The sequence below is a fragment of the Micrasema longulum genome, unplaced genomic scaffold, assembly GCF_059751315.1.
Source record: "Micrasema longulum isolate JH-2025_06_02 unplaced genomic scaffold, ASM5975131v1 h1tg003449l, whole genome shotgun sequence".
In the NCBI taxonomy this organism is placed as follows: domain Eukaryota; kingdom Metazoa; phylum Arthropoda; class Insecta; order Trichoptera; family Brachycentridae; genus Micrasema; species Micrasema longulum.
The window spans coordinates 344-21124 of record NW_028280509.1 but is presented as its reverse complement, the minus strand read 5'-3'; the positions used below and the strand labels follow the sequence as shown (position 1 = coordinate 21124).

The window sequence follows — 20781 nt, the reverse complement described above, 5'->3', positions numbered from 1 at the left end:
CTTTATGCTTTGGAGATTTGCTACAACCATCTAAAGCAGGTAACATTTTAAAGTTTTGGGAAATTCAAATGAATACATCGATTGAATAATTTATTTACAGCTTCACAAATATCTACTCTACGGCACTCCTCCTCGAGAATTTCAGACTTCCCAAGATCCAATTTGCTGCATTGCCTGCTCTGATAGTCTCCTCCTCATCGGTCGAGAGTCAGGGAGATATCCTCTCATACTCCTTACCCGACCTCAGCAGTGAAAAGACATACAAGATGAATAATAGACCACTTAAGTTGGCCTGTTGAAAAATATGGAGCACAAGCTGGCTCAGAGAATATCTATGGAAAAAATGACAAACATTCTCGCAATACTGTAGTTTTAATAATTCAATATTCAATATAAATAGAGTTTATGTATTTATGTGCTTCAAAATAAATTATTATATTTCTTACAGTAAAAATTTCATGTTTTAAATAGTATCTACTGTATTCAGGTCAAAGGCTTCAAACCACAATTATGAAAAAACTGGTTTTATAATTTTATGTGTTTAAAACGTAATACTATTAATTGAATCGTGTTCTAAACCAATTAGGTAGTTAAGCCCTACGAGAAATTGAATATAAAACATGTTTTCTTACGCGCAGTAAAATTAAAGCATTAAATTGGATGCTTTGTTTATTCTCTCATGTAAAAATATATTTGAAAAAGTATATTGTTAACTGTCCTCGGCACGGGTAATCTCAGTGAGGTCACATTATTTTTATCATTAATCTTTGTTTATAATGGAAAAAAATTAATTGATAAATAAAAGTATGGCGAAGTTTCTTAAAAATATATGAAAAAATTATATTTTTCACTGATTTTTTAATTTCTAAGTTAGCTAATTTTAATATTTTATTTTCAACATGATGAACTTTTAACCCTTATGTCTTAGTTAAAATTATGGTGTTTTCTATCGTATGGTTTGCAAATTCAGAAAATTTTTAACAAAACATATTATAACATTTATATTTTAACTCAAAGTTAGTGCTTCAAGTATAAATTTTGTAATTTGTTATTTCCTTAACATTTTCTTGCAGCGAGTTCAGCGTAATAGACAGTGGCGGGTGCTTATTCCTGATTAGCGTGGGGACCAGCTCTACAGAGAGCGGGAGCGTGGAAGTGCGCAGAGACGTCTGGGGCGCTGTGTGGGCGGCTGACAACCCGCGCCTTCTCGCCGCTGCGGAGCGCGCACGCCTCTACACCTTCAGGGGCCGCGAGCCACAGGAGCCCCTCCCCATGCACGGATACCTCTGTCACTTCCAGGTATTATTATCACTACAATAAACTGTCATTGAGATAAAACTTTAATTTTATACAGTGCATCAGAATCCTGAAATGGCGGAACGAGTACTTGCTCACAGATAGCAAGGTCCGAATTTACAAAACCTGTGTCAGGCTCATTATGGCATACGGTACAGAAACTAGGGCTGACACAGTTAGGACCAAAAGTCTTCTTCGGACGTCTGAGATGCTAATAGCAGGAAGAGCTCTCAGAGAGAAAGACATTGTGAGATGGGCCAGGAAGAGACGGCGGGTACTGGAGAGACCATGCATGTGAAAGGAAGATAGTACAAATGGTTGCCTACAACATACCTGGGGGACATTGCCTGCCAGGAAGACAGCCTAAAAGATGGAAAGATAGCTAGCGCTCCACTTCCTAAGAGGACAGCTCCCGTTCAAGAACAGATAAATGATCTAGAAAAAGAGTACACCAGACTGCAATAATATGCAAAAATGTATGCTAAAATAAAGAATAATGGTGGATAGGTTTCCTTGTGTGAAAATCGTTTCAGGATATCAAAAAGAAAATTTCATTATTGTTTATTGTATCTTAATTTTATTTTTAAAAGTTACTTTAAAGTTAAAAGTTACTAAAAATAATTACTCACAATTACTACCATACTCGCTACACCCACTGAGTAGTAAGTACCCTTTATCTTAGAATGAAAAAATATTTTTTACACATTTGATGGTTGAAAAGGTTTCGTAATCCTAAGCAAAAATATTTTTTTCGTTTTAATCAAAGTTTATTATGAATATTGTGATAATGCAATTAAGAATTTAAATATGTTAAAGCAGTTTTAACTGAATCCTGTTGTACTCATGTTTTAGTTCATGACAAATGAAATGATACGTATCTTATAGAATTTATAAGTTGACGCTTAAAAGAAAAAAAATATGCGTTGCCAAAAAAAAAGTTAATGTCCAAAAAAAAAATTCATCCCATTATTTTGAAACCATGTAAAACGGTAACGGATGTATTCTGCCCCGCTTTGCCTAAAAATCAGAACTGAAAAAAACATTTTGCATTTTCTTTTTTTTGTAATAGATATTCTATAGCCCTCATTCAATATAGCAAGTATAATACAGTTATCTCCTGTAAAATTTGCAATTCAGCAGATACTATTACAGATATTGCTTTTAGCCTTAGCAGGGCAGTATTAGTTACCTAGCGTTTATTTAACACTGTTTTTAGAACCACATGAAAAATACCATTTTGTATGTAAAATAAAACCAAAATCCTGAATGAGCGTTTTAAACTCAATGGCTATTCTCAGATAAAAAAATCAGGCTTAGACGAGTCTGCCTCGTAGTTTATTGATTGGCGTGTTCACCCAACTTGCTCGAGATCTTAAATTCGATTCCTGGCAAGGTCGATATTGATAGGTGGATATTCAATAGGTGGTTTTATAATCAATAAGTTCGTTTCAAAATACATTTTGAAATGAACTTATCGTAATTACTACAGGATTTGGAGATAGTGTGTGCCAATTTATCGGAGTTGGGGGAACGAGGGTCAACGGAACATTTGAACAAAATGGAGGTTAAGTCACTTCGGGACACCAGACAGCTTTTGGACAAGGTTGGTCTTCGGGAGGCGGAAGCCTTTATCAAGGACAACCCCCACCCAAAATTATGGTAATTGTAAATTTACTTATATTTTCCACACATATAATATAAACAAACAAACAGTAAATCTATACAACATTATTTTTGGTATGTGTATTTTTATACATACACAAATCTGGATTTCTCCCGAGGGGGAGTAGGTATATATTTTTTATTAATATCCCTACAGAGATGAGGTAGAATTTTTTCAAATTCAGGATTATGGATATTCGAGCGTTTACAGGCTTATGACCTGTCATTGGCTGGGTTAAGTGGCCACTTTACGTTTTACAACATTCCCTATTCCGCTTATTAGCGAATATCGACACAGGTAACATTTTGATTTTTGTATATATCTTATTAAATGAGAAACCATTCACTAGTAGAATTTGAAAAAATTCTACCTCATCTCTGTAGGGATATTAATAAAAAAAAAAAGTAAATCTATATGTTTATTAACTTTTTGAGGTGCAATTGGCTGTGTTGGATATTAGACTATTTTTTAAAGGACTCACTGACACATTTCTGGTCATGCGTTTACAAGAGGAGATCTCAGCAGAATGCTCGTACGAGGTTTCCTGTAATTTGAATTATTTGATACCAAAAAACACGTACGACTTTCGCTCAGAGAAATTTCTCTTTTATGGCCCCAAGAGTGCTCAGTGTCCTGGATAAACATATTAATTTCTCCAAAACGAAACAACGAAAGCCATTTTCAGGAGAAGTATACAAGTTTGGATTTTGTCTAAGGGAAGGGACCATTGCAGGAGACTGCTGCGAGACATTGCATAGATTTATATATTATTAGGTGTGTTGTCCAGACGATTATTAAAATTTATGTTCATATAATAATTTTTATTTTTATTATTCTTTAATAATGTGCATGCTTCCACTTTCCATTATGTTGTATCCCAACTCAACACAGGGCTCTTGGGCTCATAGAGTTAGGGATACATTTTTTGTAAATGTGATTAATTAAATAAATAGAAACAAAGACAATCTCAAAAAATAATAAACCATTGGATTCCATAAGCCGACATAAGATCAGACCTACTTACAACGTGTTTATCGGAACTGACTGTAGTTTTAAGTCGATGACTGCCTGCGTTATCATTCTATTAAACTTGTAGGCGGCTCCTTGCGGAAGCAGCTTTGCGTAAACTAGATCTCCTGACAGCGGAGACAGCCTATGTACACTGTGGTGACTATCCGGGCATCCAGTTAGTGAAGAGGTTAGCTGCTTTAAGAGGGACTGCCCTTCGTTCTGCTGAGGTCTTGGCCTGCTTCAAGCAATTTGACGAGGCAGAGAAAATTTACTTACAGGAAGATAGAAGGTAAACCTGATCATTTTTCAATGCAGACATACTTAGTAAGAGACAAATAATACAAATAGAGGGAAATGAACTTAGTTAAGATTTAATGTACAAAAAAATATTTTTCATAAATTCTGCATCAGTGAAATCCCAAAATAAAAAATGAATATGATTAATATTTAAAGCATTCACTTTGTGGTCAAACATTTTACTAAATGTTATCAAATATTTGCAAATAATTGCTTACCGACTTTTCAATGCCTACCGGTTTTGAGACGTACCTGTCTCTTCGTCAGGACACCAATGAGGAAGTTCAGTGGTTTTTTAATATTTTTTTATTTGTTGATAAGACTATTAAACTAAACCCATATAATTTTTAATAAATCAGCGCTATGATTTTTTAAAGTTTTGTATTTCTGAAATAACTCCGCGTGTGACGTCAGAGGTTCTCTTCCGCTTATTCTCTATCAGTTCTTCTGACGGCAAGCAAACCGGAAATCTTCCATATCTCTCTTATCAATGGTTGATTTATATGAACTAGTGACGTCGTTCAAAGTAGTTCATTTTTATTAAAATATTATTTTTTTTCATACATTTTCAGGAAGCTTTGCCGTGCAATTTAATGCTCAAATTTTTACCGCGTGCAAGAAAACATTTATTGTATCAAATTTCCCGTAGGGCTGAAGTTTTTTGCTAAACCAACATGCAAAACCCACTATACACCTTCACCATAGTTGTTCCACAAAAATATAAAGCCAACACTAAATGCATTTCAATAAGCAACCGTTACATGCACTGATTAGTTTATGAAAATATTTTATGTTGTGGGAGAAATAAGGGATGAAGGGAGGGGTATGAGTTTGGAGAATGAAACATCGTATAACTGGCTATATTGAAAGGTTGTTTAATTATTAATAATGTTTTATAATATTTTTTATAAGTATATATGTAAAATAAACTTATTAATAAAATACGTCAAATAAAATATTTGAATTTGAAATACGGGGAAAAGGTTAAATAAATGTAAAAAACATCACCTACTGCCTCTGCAAAAACGTCGTGAAATAGCGGATATAATTTATTTACTTAAAATTGCCTCTGGTTCAATTGACTGTCCTGAACTACTTTGCAAACTTTCTATCAATGTTCCTTCCAAAGTTTTAAGAAATAACCCTATTCTTCACATACCTCTTGTTTCATCTAATTATAGGCAAAATTCATATTTATGGCGAACTTTTAATAATTTTAATGTAATAAATAAATCATTTAACATAGATTTATTTGCAAATAATCTTAATAACGTACGGCGTTTGCTTTCGAAATAACTCTTAGTATTTTTTTCTTTTCTTTTAAATTTACATTTAATTACTATTCATTTTATGTTCGAGAATCTTTTTTAACTTACTGTGATGCTACTTGTGAAAACCTGTAATTGGCTTACTTGTTATTTGTTTTGTTATATAAATATGAGATAATTAAAGCTGTTGGTTATCCAAATAAATATCTCATGTAAGCTTGTCGAAAAAAGAATTTGAGAATCATGCGTGGTCGCCATAAGGGCGACAATTATTATTATATTTTAATAATTAGCATCCTTTTATTTGACTTATATTATGTGTTTTTTTTTCTTTTAGGGATCTGGCAATTAATTGAGACAAAGATTGGGGCATTGGTTTAGAGTTGTTGAATTGCTTAAGATGTCTACTAACACAACAGATGAACAGTTGAAGGAAGCGTACAGGAATATTGGCGATTACTACTGGGATAGACAAAACTGGTACATTCTCAAACCTTATGCATTTACAATTATTATTTCATTTATTTCATTTATTTATTCAGATATTTAGAACATTACAGAAAAAGACCCAATTCATTCTAAATACAATAATAAATCACAAATTACAGTAGATAATTATGTTATTAAAAATAATATAACAAAATGTAAAAAGAAAAATTAAATGTTAGAAAGTGCTTTCCTAAGGGAAGGCCCACTGTCGTGAAATATGTCGACATCCGAGGCGATGCGATTAAGTAGCAAGATTGCCCTACCAACCGGCATAACCATTGGCAGGTTGGTTCTGCATCGCGGTAGGTAAAACAATCGATGCTGTCTTTATCGAAGATAGTTATCAGGTACGAACAGACCTACATCCATCAGAATTTCTGAGTTATGTATGCGACCACCGATCACCTGGAAAAAGTGAACACCCAAATGAACGTCCCTCCTCCTCCATAATGACTGATAGCCTAGCATTCCCAGTAAAAGTCAGTTGGGAAGAGCCAAGGATAATATCCACACTCTTTAAGGTACAGATAGCGCAGAAATTTTTTCTGCACTCTCTCCACCATCAAAGAGTATCGAGTCTCATGTGGCGACCAAATAATGGAACTAAACTCCAAACGACTTCTTACCAAGGAATTATACAATGTCCTCAAAATCTGAGTGTTAGAAAAGATCTTGGCATTTCTAAGAACAAAACCAAGCATTTTAAGGGAGTCATTACATAGATTAACTATATGAAGATTAAAAGATAACTGAGCATCAAACAACACCCCGAGATCTCTGGACGTTGAAACCCTTTCAAGTCTTACTCCGTCCATGAGATAACGATAGTATATTGTTTTGGATGCTCTTGTGTATGCCATTACAAAACATTTGGAAACATTGAAGAACAATTTGTTTTGTTTGCTCCATTGAATTATATTTTGAATGTCACACTGAAGTTTAATACAATCAGAAGAAGTCAGTATTTCACAAAAAATTTTTAGGTCGTCAGCAAATAAGAGAAAATTACAAAATTTTATGACTTTACCAATATCATTTATAAAGATTAAAAATAACAATGGTCCCAAATTAGATCCTTGAGGAACCCCTGAAGAGGTATTAAATGTTTCAGATTGATACAGTCCATATGACACATATTGCTTACGATCTGTAAGATAATTTGTGAATAGCTTCAGAAGAATGTCGCTAAAGCCAATCCTCTGAAGTTTCAGAAGCAAAAGTTGGTGATCTACCTATGTACATATCGGGCTATACTGACAGAATGCATTAAGCCAACAGTCTTTATATATTAAAAATAATCCAATTTTATGCTATGCCTAGAAATAAAGATTACTATTTCAAAGCTTTAAAAAAATTTAATAAAAGAAAATTGTGGGAAAAATAATGCGTTGAAAAAATAAAAAAGCTTTAAATGCGATTTATTTATTCACACTCTTTATCAAAATACAATTCCATGTTCACTTTGCCCAGCTAACAAGGGTACATACCCCGTTCCAAGCTAGGCAATTACATTTTAATATATTATAATAGTTAACAAATTAATATAGAGCACAGACAAACAAAATATAAACTTATTCGGATACACATTTTGATTCATATACATACAGACATACACATATATACACACATATAAAAAATATACACATATATACACATGTACATACACACACACGTACATACACCCGTGCGCATACACATACATACATTCATAAAAACATAGACAATTTATTTATGCGAAACTTCATGGTTGTCATCTATAAATATATATTTTTTTAATTGTTCCTTGTTTTTTATATTTTATTTTTGACATCCAGTAAGGTTCTCCAATCCGTGGCATGCATCAACTTTTCTGACTCCCTACGACCAATGTCATGAAAGAGCGAGGTCAACGATTATCTCGGAACTTGTTTTAATGACTTAATGCATTCTGTCAGTAAAGCCTCGATATTATATTTTTGATATTTTATATATATGCCAGGGGTTTTCAACCTTCATGCTACTACTGAAAAAAAAACTGCGCCTCCCTACCTTGTATATTTTATTTTATTAATTGTTCACTCCCATTAGGCCATTACATACACACGAGTTATATAAAACAAGAGTTATATAAAACATAAAATTTTAAAAATACAGTGTAAAGAAATAAAAGATAGAACAGTGTTAACCTAGCCGGACCGAAGGGGGGAATTCGAATCTCCTAATACATAAGCATTCGGCAAACTAACAAAAATCAATAAAATACATGAATGAGTAAAATATGTGTATATGCGAAAACATGAATAAATTATTGCACGGTCATAAACACTTCCAGCGTTTTATTCTTCTGACGCCATATACAAGTAGGCGCTGGGGTCGTTTGGTCCCGCCGTTCGGATCATGTGTCATTTTTGGACGCTCAGTGAGGGAAAGGTTACAAAAACAAAGAAGCTATAAAATATACTGAGAAAAATTTGTATAAGATATTAAAAATGAAAATTTAGATAAACAAATAAAATACAAGTATTTGTTTAGTAAAAAAAAACAGTTTGAAGGTTAAAAGCAGGTAAGTACATAATATTATAATACAATGTAAACGTAATATTAATTTCTATTTGTTATAGAACATATACATTGTTTTTTTTTTATTTGCACATTAAAGACACAGATGTTGTTTATTGTATATTTTATTAAATAGATAGATCTATTTAATAAAAGATACAATAATATAGACACATTTTAAATAACAATAAAATTAAAGAAATAGGAAATAAATGTACCTATGTATAAAAATGAACATAATTCACTAAATTTTTTACTATTACGTTCATCATAATCATTTCCTTTCCACACCTAATGGTGCATAGGGGGCTGCATTGGTACACCAATCGCAGCGTACCTCGATTATTTTTGTTATACAAAGGTAAGATGATCAGTCTTTCATTTCAGGTGCCAGTCCAAGTATTATGAAATATTCTAGGGTAAAAACACCTTTTTTAAAATAAATATTTCATGCCAACCATGTCGGGAATCGAATTTCAGACCTCTTGCATGGTGGATAAACGCTCTGAAAATTTCGCCACGAGGCCGGCGTTACGTTTCTCTATATTACGTTACGATATGCAATTTGATTCATTTGTAGATACCTATAAAGGTATAAAAAAGGTTGGAAACCGCTGTCCTATGCTGTATCTGAAATTTTTATATGGAAATAAGTGTACCGAAAAAAATGATCATTTATCACCATGAAAAATTTATTTAAATAAATATTTTAATTTGATCCTATCAGGAAACAAATCTAGAACCTCGTATATGATATCCCAACATAAACTTTCTATTTTGTGAAAAAAATATTTATTCATTTGTAAGTGGGAAATAATAACAGTTCAACCTTGTTAGATAGGTATGTTTCATTTATATGGTTTTCAGGTCAAGTGCTCGGGAGTATTATACTTTAGCACATCATCAAGATGGAGTTATAAAGTGCCACGTGGCTTTGGAAGATCATGAAGCTTTGGCCAACCTTACAATTTCAAGCCCAAAAAAGTCCACTGCACCTCCTAAGGTAAACTAAAATAATGTTAAATATTTTCTCTTAAGAATTATAATTGACAAAGTTTTTACAAATCTGCCTAGTATGTACAACTATATATGCATATTTATTTTTTTTCATAGAGTCTTTATTCAATAAAATATATACATTATTACAATATTAATACATTATAAAGAAAACAACATAAAAAATAGTTTAAAGAAATATTTTATTTTTTTTTAAGTAAGAAAATGGAGTAAAATAATACAATTAAAATTAAAGAATAGCAATTTACTTGAATATATTTTTAATATAAGAAAAAAAATTAAACACAAATAAATAGTGGGTGCTCATAAATGTAATCAAAACAAGATAAAAAATAAAACAAAGTAAATCCAAAATTTTAATTCATATCTACAGAAAAATAAAAATCGAAAAAAAATTCAAAGTACCTATTAAAATTAAGATCTAAAAAATGTAAATAAAATAAGAATATGTTTATGTATATAAGGATATGTTTTGCTTTATTTTATGTCAAATGCATCTATTAAATTTTGTGATTTATGGTATTGTAATGTATATAATATTTAAATCACTATCTATTTATCTTTCAAAAAAATATTTTTGATTAATTTATTTTAGGAAGCCAAAACACGTGTTGAAAATGATGCAATGAATGGCGAACAACCAACACTTGCCGCTGCTCTTCAATTGAAAGAAACGGGACAGTTTTCTCAAGCTGCTTCTGTCATAATGAGGGTGAGTTATCATTCTTTTACAATGTTCATGTCATAGAATTATAATATACCAGAAGGCGCGTAAAACCACGTTGAATACATTATACTGTGTCCAAAAGTTCCCCCTCTACCCCGACATCCCTCCCTCCGCGTGAAGTGGCCGCATAATGTTGCCAGACCTTGAACAATACACACAAATATAAGATAATATTGTGTTATGTTATATTTTACCACAAAAACTATTTTACTGACTGGACTATAAAAAAAACACGAAATTTTATTAGGCAAATGTAAAAAATAATTTAATTATAATTTTGTAATTAAGTAAATTAATACCGTTTAATATTATACTAAGGCTTATTAGTCGAAAACCGGATAAAAAAATTCAAGTACCCCGGCAATACTAACAAAATGTCCACTTTATTTTATTTAACAATCTGACAGATGGTAAAATAATATTACTTGTGGATTCGATTCTGACATGTGAAATGTGATCCCAGCAGTATTTTGACACTTACAAACGACACAACACGGCATAGTTGAATTTTTTAAATTGAAATTGGTAGTTGCGTACTAAGCGACGTCTACAGAGTACTTAATAGCCAAAACGTAAAACTACTAATTATGAGTTGTTTAGTCGGCTTCTGTGAGATGCGCGTAAGCAGTTTTTGGACTGTTGTAATGCTATGCTTCATGTTTTAAAATTATAATAAAAATATTGTATCAATTGTTTCAGTAATGAGATTAGTTGGCTGAATGCTGTCATATGTGATAAAACTATGTGGAGATACGTGCATTGTGTAAAGCTGCGGCGATCATTATCGACAAAATGGAGAAAGGTGTACTGTGTCGGTTTGGACATGTAGAGAACATGGACAGCGAAAGAATGGCTAAAAGGATTTGCAATGTGAATGTTGATGGATGCAAAACCAAGGAAGACATGGCATGACCAAATTCAAGAAATACTTGAAGATGGACATGTCAAAAGCCGGAATAATAGTTGTGCATGCATGATACATATGAATGTAGAGGACGCAAGGATTTTATGCAAAGACAGAATAAAGTGGCATTCTATCCTGTCTGCCCACACTTATGCGGAACCGGCGTGATAGTTTGTCTGTTAATTATTAAGTGCGCAGCGTCTGACTCAATATATTATACATTAGGACTCCGTTTATCCGAACTCCAGTCATCCGGATTGTCAAATATCCAGATCTTTATCAGGAAATAAAAAAAGGAGAAGTTTTTAATTTTAATTTAATTGTATGATGAGGGAAGGGAGTTTAGTGGTTTTTAAAAATATTTTTTCAAATTAAATAAAGCCAAAAAAATTTTTAGAATTTTTTATGAATTGTATTATTAGTGTTTTGATTATTTTAAGTTTTGTATTTCTGAAATTACTGTGCATGTGACGTCAGTTCTCTTCCGCTTATTCTCAGTCAGTTCTGCCAATTGGTCCATTGACGGTAAGTAAACCGTATATCTTTCACGGCTCTCTTAGTTGATTTATATGAACTAGTGACGTTGTTCAAAGTAGTTTGTTTTCATCAAAATATAAGTTGTTATTTTTTTCATACATTTTCAAGAAACTTAGCAATACAATTTAATGCTCTTATTTTTACCGCGCGCAAGAAAACATTTTTTGTATCCAATTCCCCATTGGGCTGAAGTTCCTCATGAACTTGCTAGACATGTTTAAGTAAGTTTTTAATTTGATTCCAATTCCCTGTATTATTTCAAAAGCAATAAAATCTGGCACTCACTAATCCGGATAATCGGAGTTTTACTGTACTATACTTTCGCTTTACCAAGTGCAAAAAGCACTTTTGCGTCAGGGGTCTAATTATTATTGATTAATGTTATATTGCTTTCTTATAGTTGGCTGACTCGGAAGATGTAGACAGAATTTCCCCTGTAAAAATGAAGAAGCTTTATGTATTAGCGGGACATTTATACCAAAGTTCTGGCGGTAAGCATGGATTGAATTATATAATGATAATAATAAATTAACATGCTACAACAGAGATGAAGAACATTTTGAAGAAAGGGATATAGAAATCTTGGCATTTACTGAGCTTATGACCTTCATTGGCTGGTTTGAATGACATGCCATAAGCCCTGTAAATGCGTCTAATTTTTTTTTCCATTTCTGTTGTAATATATTTTAATCTTAATAACTTCATAGGGAGTGAAATCCAGTCCTTATCTACAAACATTTGAACAATTCCGAATTCTATTTTTTCTGGCAAGGCCACTGAATTTTTTTTATTTTATAAATAATAAATTTTCCAATTGAAATGGATCCATTTATTTTTTCCCAGACATCACATCAGCATCAAACGCCTTCAGCAAAGCAGGCTCCTGGCACTGGCTATCTCTAGCCCAAGGGGGCTCCCTTCCCGCAGCCCTGAGGCTCCGCTCTCGGCGCCCCGCGCCGCCCAAGGCGGCTCCCGCCCTCACAGCCCTAGCGCTGAATGCGGCCAATGCGAGAGCCTTCGCAACTTGCTCCGAAGCCTTTGTGCAACTTGAATCTCTGCCGGTAATTTAAATAGATTTATGATGGTGAACTTATTTTTTCAATGTAAAAAAATATATAATAACTATTTTGATACAATTACAAATTCATAAATGTAAATATTAAATTTAACGGAATAAACAAATATTCTCGTGACTCTTAATTTTGTTAGAAAAGAATAAATGTTATCCCGTTAGAGATAATATTTAGTGAGACCACCTGCGAGGGCAGATATTTAGTAAAAAGAGTGAACACATATCGCATAAAAATTTGAACAACTTTTTAACTTTTCAACTTGTTGTTTTGCATTACCATCTCTCCTCAACGGTGACAAAATACGACGTAAGCATTATATATATATATATATATATAGTTGGATAATTTATATAGCGCAATTTTTGTGAAAATCACCTCAAGGGGCGCTGTACAATAAATAAATATCCCAGCCTGTCTTGCAGCTATAGAGCGCATGGACGGTTGGGATTCTAGTTCCACGTTTCCAATTAAAATAAATTTAAATTATAACAGATAGGAGCTTGATAACAGCACGTCTTGCAGCTACAGAGTACATGGACGGTAAGAAATCTAGCCCCCATTTACACATTTCTAAAATTGTGAAAGAAACTTGGTGTATTAATGAAATTTTAAAAAATAAAATAATAATGATAAAAAGAAGTAAGATTATAACACGTTTTGCAGCTACTAAGCGTATCCTTAATATATAATTTCACTTTTTCTCATGAACTGAAACATGAGTAAAACAGCATTACACCCCGTATCAGCACATGAAAGCTTATACTAGAAGATACTGGAAGAAATCATACAAAGATGGACCTTTTGCATTATTCGTGTAAAACAAAAATATGTACTAGACGGGTCTCTGATTTAGAAGAATAATTTGATTGATAACTCTGTTTTCAGGAAAAAGAAGCATACGAAGAATTAGCTGTGGAAATATTTAACAAGCATTCTCCCGTAGATCCAAAAGTAAACCGCGCAGAATGTACTGCTTGTCATACAATGGTGTCCGAATGGTAATATTTTGATACATTTGTACTTGCACTTGAATGATACATTAAAATATATAAAATCTTTATTAATAAAACTAATTTTTTTTAAAGTCCTGTGTGTTTCTAGAAACTTAGAATTTCTAGGAATATAAAAAAACGCATTTAAACATCGATAGATATTAGACAAAGAACTTTGAAAATTCTAGGTACCACACATTTTATCATGTTGGTAATAGAATAATGTCTATACATACTTAAAAAAGAACTAAATAAATTAATTAAATGAGTGATATTCATGATATTTGCTCAGTAAATTTATTTAAAATGTTACTTTTATTTTTTACGCTGAAATGTAAAGGTCCCTTTTTTTTCTATATATTCTCATTCAAATATCCCCCCCAATTAAGGTTTTTGGGTTTTTCACAACCCCGATTTTACGTTGAAAATTTTTCGAAACTCATTTAATCTGCCAAAAGACATCGAGCCTCACGCTGCCGCGTGAATAGAGAATAAAATCGAGGCAAATAAAAAAATGTGTAAATTATTGTCTCAAACCAAATTCAAAGTAGGTGCAGTGTAATTGACCATTTTGTTTAAGTGTCTAAATTTGACATTTTACTCAATTGTGACATGCAGTTGACGCATGTTTAGGAAGAATAAAATCTTTACATCAATAAATTACAATGCAGAAAGTTTAAAAATTTGACAATAGAAATATTATTTGAAGTTATAAACATAATGTGAAAAGAAGATATTTAAACAGTTATCATAAAAGTGTAAAACATTTTTGCCGCGATGTAAATGATAGTTGAAATTCTGTGATACCATACTTACAAAAGTGATACCATATAAATAAAATTTCCCAATATTTAAAGGAAAAACCATTGTATGTACTTTATGCAAATGAAAATTTTTATTTTGGCGTTTTATAAATTATAACATGTTTTTTTTAAAATTCAATAATAAAAACACATAACAGTATTGATTGTAAAAATACTAAGTATTTTTAATTAAATTATAGTTAAATATGAATAATCCCCAAATATGGCACTTTTTAGTATTTTTCTGCAGTATTTTTAGTAAAGTATTAGTACAATAAATACATTTTTATGTAATTTAATTTTTCCCATACATTTTTCATTTCCTCAGTTTTACACTTTTTTTGTTGCTCCCTAGAAAAAAGAAAAACGGGGGTTTTATTGTACAACTTAAATGTTAATAATTAAATCATAAACATTCACATTTAAATTAGGATTATCATTAATTTAATTTATTACCACATAGACACATGCAAAAAAATGTAACTGGGCCAGTAATCATATGTAATATATTATCACGAAGAATTTATATATTTTTATTTATTTCAGGTCTACATCGTGTCTGAATTGCGGTGCAGATTTTCCTGGCTGCGTTCTAACTGGTCTCTCGATACGAGACCCTCACTCCGCGTGGACTTGCCGAACTTGTAACTTCACCGTAGCACAGCAAGAAGTAGTGCTGAGGCAAACATGTCCCGTCTGTCATACTTCTGTTAAATAATTATGCAATTATGATGCAAAAACTGAAGGTTTTATATATCATGATTAAGTTCAGCAATATAATGTTAAATTGATCCCATTGCAGGTGGAGTAAATTAACTGACATTTTAAAAGTGAAGTAAACTCATTGCTTATATTGTATTATTTCATTAAAATGTATAACCTACTTCCACTATCTATTAAAACAATTAGTAACGAGAAAATGTTCAAAAAGGCTATAAAAAAATGGATAGTGGAGCTAAGTAGAAGTAAAATAGATTGTCTCATTCGCCCAAACCAATATTGAATCAACTGCTCCACAATATGTTATGCTTTTGCTCTTTCATTGTGCGTTTTGTAATATAAATAATATAGATGTACATAAATTATTTATAAACATAAATACGTAGTGTTTGAAACTGTCAACATTTTGTTAATTATTTCTGTCTGTATGTCTATAAGTTAGTCTTCTTTGTTTATTCTCAAATGTAAAAATATTATAAAAGTAAGTGTTCTCGGCACGGGTAACCCCAGTGAGGTCACATTATTTTTATTATTAAATATAGTTTATAATGGAAAAAATATGAATAAATAAATATTACATTTCTGTAATTAGAAATCCAAAAAAATATATTCTTGCTTTATGTAAAAAAATATTGTGCAACAGTTTAGTAAAAAAAATTGGTGAAAAGCTCCATCGTATACAAAAGTTTGACCATATTATTGTTAGTTGTTGCCCACCTGCAATGGGTTCATATATGCAAACATGTCAACAATTATATCAGTGTGCATGCACGAGAAGAGGCATTATTGTAAAGGATGCAAATAATGGGTGTAGATGAAATGTTTAGGCACCTATATCTATCCTCGTTATCTACCTCTATGAAGAAACAGTGTATGGTTAGTTAATGTTAAAATAAATTGATATTCGAGGAAAAACATTTTGTGCCTTAGTACTGATCATAAATATTTTACAAAGTTCATTTCATTTATGTTTAATGTGCCATTCCATATGAAAAATATAGTAGAGTAACAAGTTATAATTAAAAAATTAAATTAAAATTCGTTAAAACTAAAAAAACATTTTATTCATATCGTCTGACTAACTTGCAAAACTTCACCCTCCTGTAAATTTTTTATTTTTGGAGATTGGAGTTTTGCAAGTTAGTCAGACAACATGTAATTAAAATGCAGATCCATCGAGAAATGTCAATATTAAAAAAAAACATAGGGGTAATTATTTTAATTCACTGAACATGTTTTAAACTACTACGGGTAAAATGTCATAAGAAAATTACAACTACTTTTGTACATATAGTTATGGATACAATAATAATTGCTTTTTAACTGATCTTTATTCTTACCAAAACTTAAAAACATATTTTAGATCAATGTGTAGTTATAAAAAAAATGTTCCGAGAAAAAACAAAAAATCTGGGGTAGATAACTACAGCGCTGTCTCAGTAATTCGCCGCTCGATTACAATCATAATATCGCCGGTTAAAATCATAATATCAGGCTCTATAATTTGCTGGTATTCTAATGTCAACTTGACTTAGTTCCTTTAGAAGAATTTCAATTCAGAGAGTGACTGAAAACTCTGAACTAAAGCTAAATGTTTTAGAAGAATAGAAAACAGAAAGTTCTGAGGAATATGCGCCGCCACTTCTTACTGAAAATGAGCTCATAAACATATCAAGGGACTTGGATTCTAAAAAAGAAGACACTAATAATTGTCAGACTGCAGCTCTTACAGTCAAATCTTTACACAAATTCCACAATAAAATCTATTTTTACGAATTATCTGTTTAAAATTTTACAATACTTTGTATTTATGTACTATAATCCACCGATTTCAGTTATTGGACCCTTGCCTGATTTTTAGGATGGCAGATTACTAAGATAGTACTGTACCATTATTTTATCACATGATATAATAAATTAACCCAATCCACGCGGGCGACTCACCGGTGAGCCACCGTGTACTTGCCCTGTACGCGGGCGACTCACTGGTGAGTCGCGAGTTTCTCACGCGATATCTGAATGAAAACATACTAGCAGAAGTCGAAACTTTGTCTCTGAAAAATCTCGAATCATCACACTACTGACATTTTGCGTCTTTTATCCAAAATATGGTTCCCAGCTAATCAGGCAACAGTTTTAAGACGAACCCTAATTTTGATTTGATCGACAGCAGTTTTAAATCTTCCCGCGCCGTTGAGAACGTGGTGACGTAAGTGGGTATTTAGTTCAGATAAGCGGCGGCCTGCAACGACTCCCAATCGAAGTATTCTTTGCTTTTTTGGGTATGTGAAGAACTACATATAATTAGTCGGTTCCGTTTTATTAGTGAGTTTATTTCTTTCGGTGATGTGATAGTAAATATAATAAGCAAACAGTAATAATGTGCATCCTGTTTTTAGTGTAACATGCTTTAACATAGTGAGATATTTTAGTATATATCAGTAAACTTCTATTATCGCGTTTAAAACTTTTTTGATTTATATTTCTCGTATTTATTTATTTATAAGTGTTTTTTTCAGTATCGCGTAGTAAAAAAACTGAACATTGAAATAATATATTTAATAAGTTATGGTGCGTGTTTTTTAGAAATTGATTTTTTAAGTGTTTTTTTTAGTTCCCAAAATTTAAAATGTCGGGTCCCGGTCTTAGCAGCGATGAAATTTTGAATAATTTAGAATCAATAGACTCAGATTTTGAAATGACTGAGAGTGAAAATAGTACTGAAGCTGTTGAACCCGATAACTATGATTCCGATACTGAAATCACTGTCGAGGAAAGTGATGACGCCTCGTGGATTGCGGGCCCTTTTGTACCTATAATACACGAATTCGATGATTTCGCATCAGGTATTAATCCTAATACAATGTTAACTGAAGATTCCGTAGAACTAGACTTTTTTGAACATTTTTTGAATAGAGAAATTATGACAAAAATAGTTAACGAATCCAATAAGTTTTATCAGTACAAAATGAGCACTGTCGATTTTACGGAAAAGGCAAGAATATAGAGTATTTTTAAGTGTTTTATTTTTAATCTAAGACCTTTTCAAGTGTTTACTATAAAAACTATAACGGCGCTCGGTGGTGTAGTCTGCTGCGGTACCCGCGCATGGCTCTGTTATGCGGTACGTATTATTATATACTATATGCACGCATCTACTTATGTAGTCTAGCTATGGCGACGCTGGCCTTGTATGGGAGATTATTTTCGATGATTTATCGAGTTTTAGTAACGTCTGAGGTGTTTATTTACATTTAGAAACGTACTTTAGAATCTTTGTGATGATTTCATTAACACAAGATGTTAAAATATGAGCGTTATTATTGTTTAAAGTCATAAATAAGATTAGGAAAAAGGACTGCCGCGTGTGAACGTAGCCGGGGATATTTTTGTCGCGTCGAATAGGTTAATATTATCGTGATGATTTATATTTTGTGAGTTGTAAGTTATCCGTCCATTAAATGTATAATTATTATGAACTAGATTGTGTATTCACAATGAGTTTGTTGTTCCAGGCATAAGAATAAAATGCTTAAGTACAAAAATGCACAAATTATTATTGATAGAAATGACTTTTTGCTGCACTATTTTTTACTTTATATTTATTTATTGCATAAAAAAGTGAAAAAAGTTTATCCTCATTGCATTGATTGAGTGCATGTTGTATAGGGCAAATTATTCTAATGTTTCCCATATGTATTTGGGTTTCGTGTCGTTTGATTGATTTGTTTGTATTACTACGTTCTTCTTCTTTTCCGATGCGGGATCTGGAGCGTGCGGCCGCGATCTCAATTTGGAACTAACACTGTATTCCTCCACTGTAATACTGGGAAATTAGAAAAAGGTGATTGTGCTGACCATGTGTATTTGATTGATCACAAACTGACAATACTGCAGTGAGGGGTACAATGAAAGTTTTTAAAGCTTATTTGTTTTGTTATTTTCGCGGTTTGATTGTAAAGAAATATTAAATTTTCGCTTAATTAGTTTAAAAAAAAAAAAAAAATTAAATTGATATGCGAAACTGAAGAAAGACTCAAGTCTTTATGAACAGTTTCGGGAAAGGGGTGGATGCTTTCATTGTATCCTCATTGCAATAAAATAATTCTAAACAAATAGAGCATTTAAAAATGTTTCATTGTTCTTAAGTTTAAAATGTGTGTTTTTTTGCTACACATTTTATTTGCAGTTTCTCAAATTATTTTACATTAAATTTTAGGTGTCACGGAGTTCGTTAGGCAGGGCCTTAGACAGGGGGAAGCAGAGGGGGCAAATGCCTATGGGCCCTGGCTTTTAGAAAACATGTTTTTTTTATTTAAAAAAAAGAAAATATCAAATTTGCTCAAACATAACTACTTTAATAATAAAAATTGAAACAACCAGGCCTTTGAATATTTTTTTTCTTGCTACACTAGCTCTACGACAATGTATTTATGTGTAGATTGTGTAAAAAAATCTTAATAAACAGTGCAAATAGGTTAGAGGGGTCCGTATACCTCGTTGCCCAGGGCCTGAGAATCCTATCACCCTGTTAGGTTACTTTTTATAAATTATTCACCTGATAACTTTAAACCTGTAAATATGATTATTTTCTTGCCATTGGGTTCTACCCATGCAAAAAGACTTCGGTACACTAAAACTTTACTATTTTTACAAATAAAGGTAAATTATTTTCACCATGCGGTGTTATAAATCCTCTTTAATCTTAAAAATGTTATTTGTGGATAATGTTTATATTAATACTTACATTGTATAGTTATGAGTACTATTATTTTGACAAATTTTTTACTCATCAATAATTTTGATTCAATGACATGTTGTATTTTTTCGTCAGTTTACTGCTAAAACATATTAACGGCGTGAGCCACATACGGAATAATATATGCACATGCGAGTATCTTTTTGATATTCACTTGAAATAGCTGAAATTAGACTACTGTTTTCAATTAAAAAAATATGTGCATGTTGGAAGTAGAAATACATTTTAGTGTAAGATCTGGGACCAAACCCATCACTTGGCGTAACTTTAATTTTGACTAAAATTGAAGACACAAAATTATTTTTATTCACCTAGGTACTCATTGATAATTATTTCATGTTTATTTAAATGAAAATAATAATGTATTTAAAATAAATTATAAATATTTATGATCCATTTTGAGGAACAATCGTGTAAAAAATGTGTTTTTATGTAATACACCTGTGATATAAATAAATTTACTTTTAACTATTTAACCTATTTGTATTTCTTATGAAGAGAAGTGTAGACATATTATGTAGAGACCGGAATAGAAAACGTTCTAAATAAGTGTCACTGACAGAAAAACTGAGCCGGATATACCATAGGTTCAGTTGGCACAAAGGACCAGACACTTGCCTGCAAGGGGGGGAGATTAATGTGTTCATAATGATTTACAAACGGGATTTAATTTATTTTCATAAACTA

At 31.9% G+C, this 20781-nt stretch overlaps 1 protein-coding gene across 1 annotated transcript; it reads left to right on the top strand.

Moving 5' to 3' along the window:
* Window positions 1-100: 100 nt before the first annotated feature.
* On the top strand, window positions 101-17374 carry LOC148270756 (WD repeat-containing protein 35-like; the record flags this gene model as incomplete). The annotated part of the gene is given in 12 exon segments (XM_088242227.1): window positions 101-286; window positions 1074-1299; window positions 2786-2955; window positions 4056-4259; window positions 5873-5883; window positions 5886-6015; window positions 9430-9565; window positions 10175-10291; window positions 12148-12238; window positions 12591-12808; window positions 13706-13818; window positions 15162-17374. Coding segments are annotated over 12 exon segments (1774 nt in total), but the record flags the coding sequence as incomplete, so codon positions are not given.
* Between the last annotated feature and the right edge of the window lie 3407 nt (window positions 17375-20781).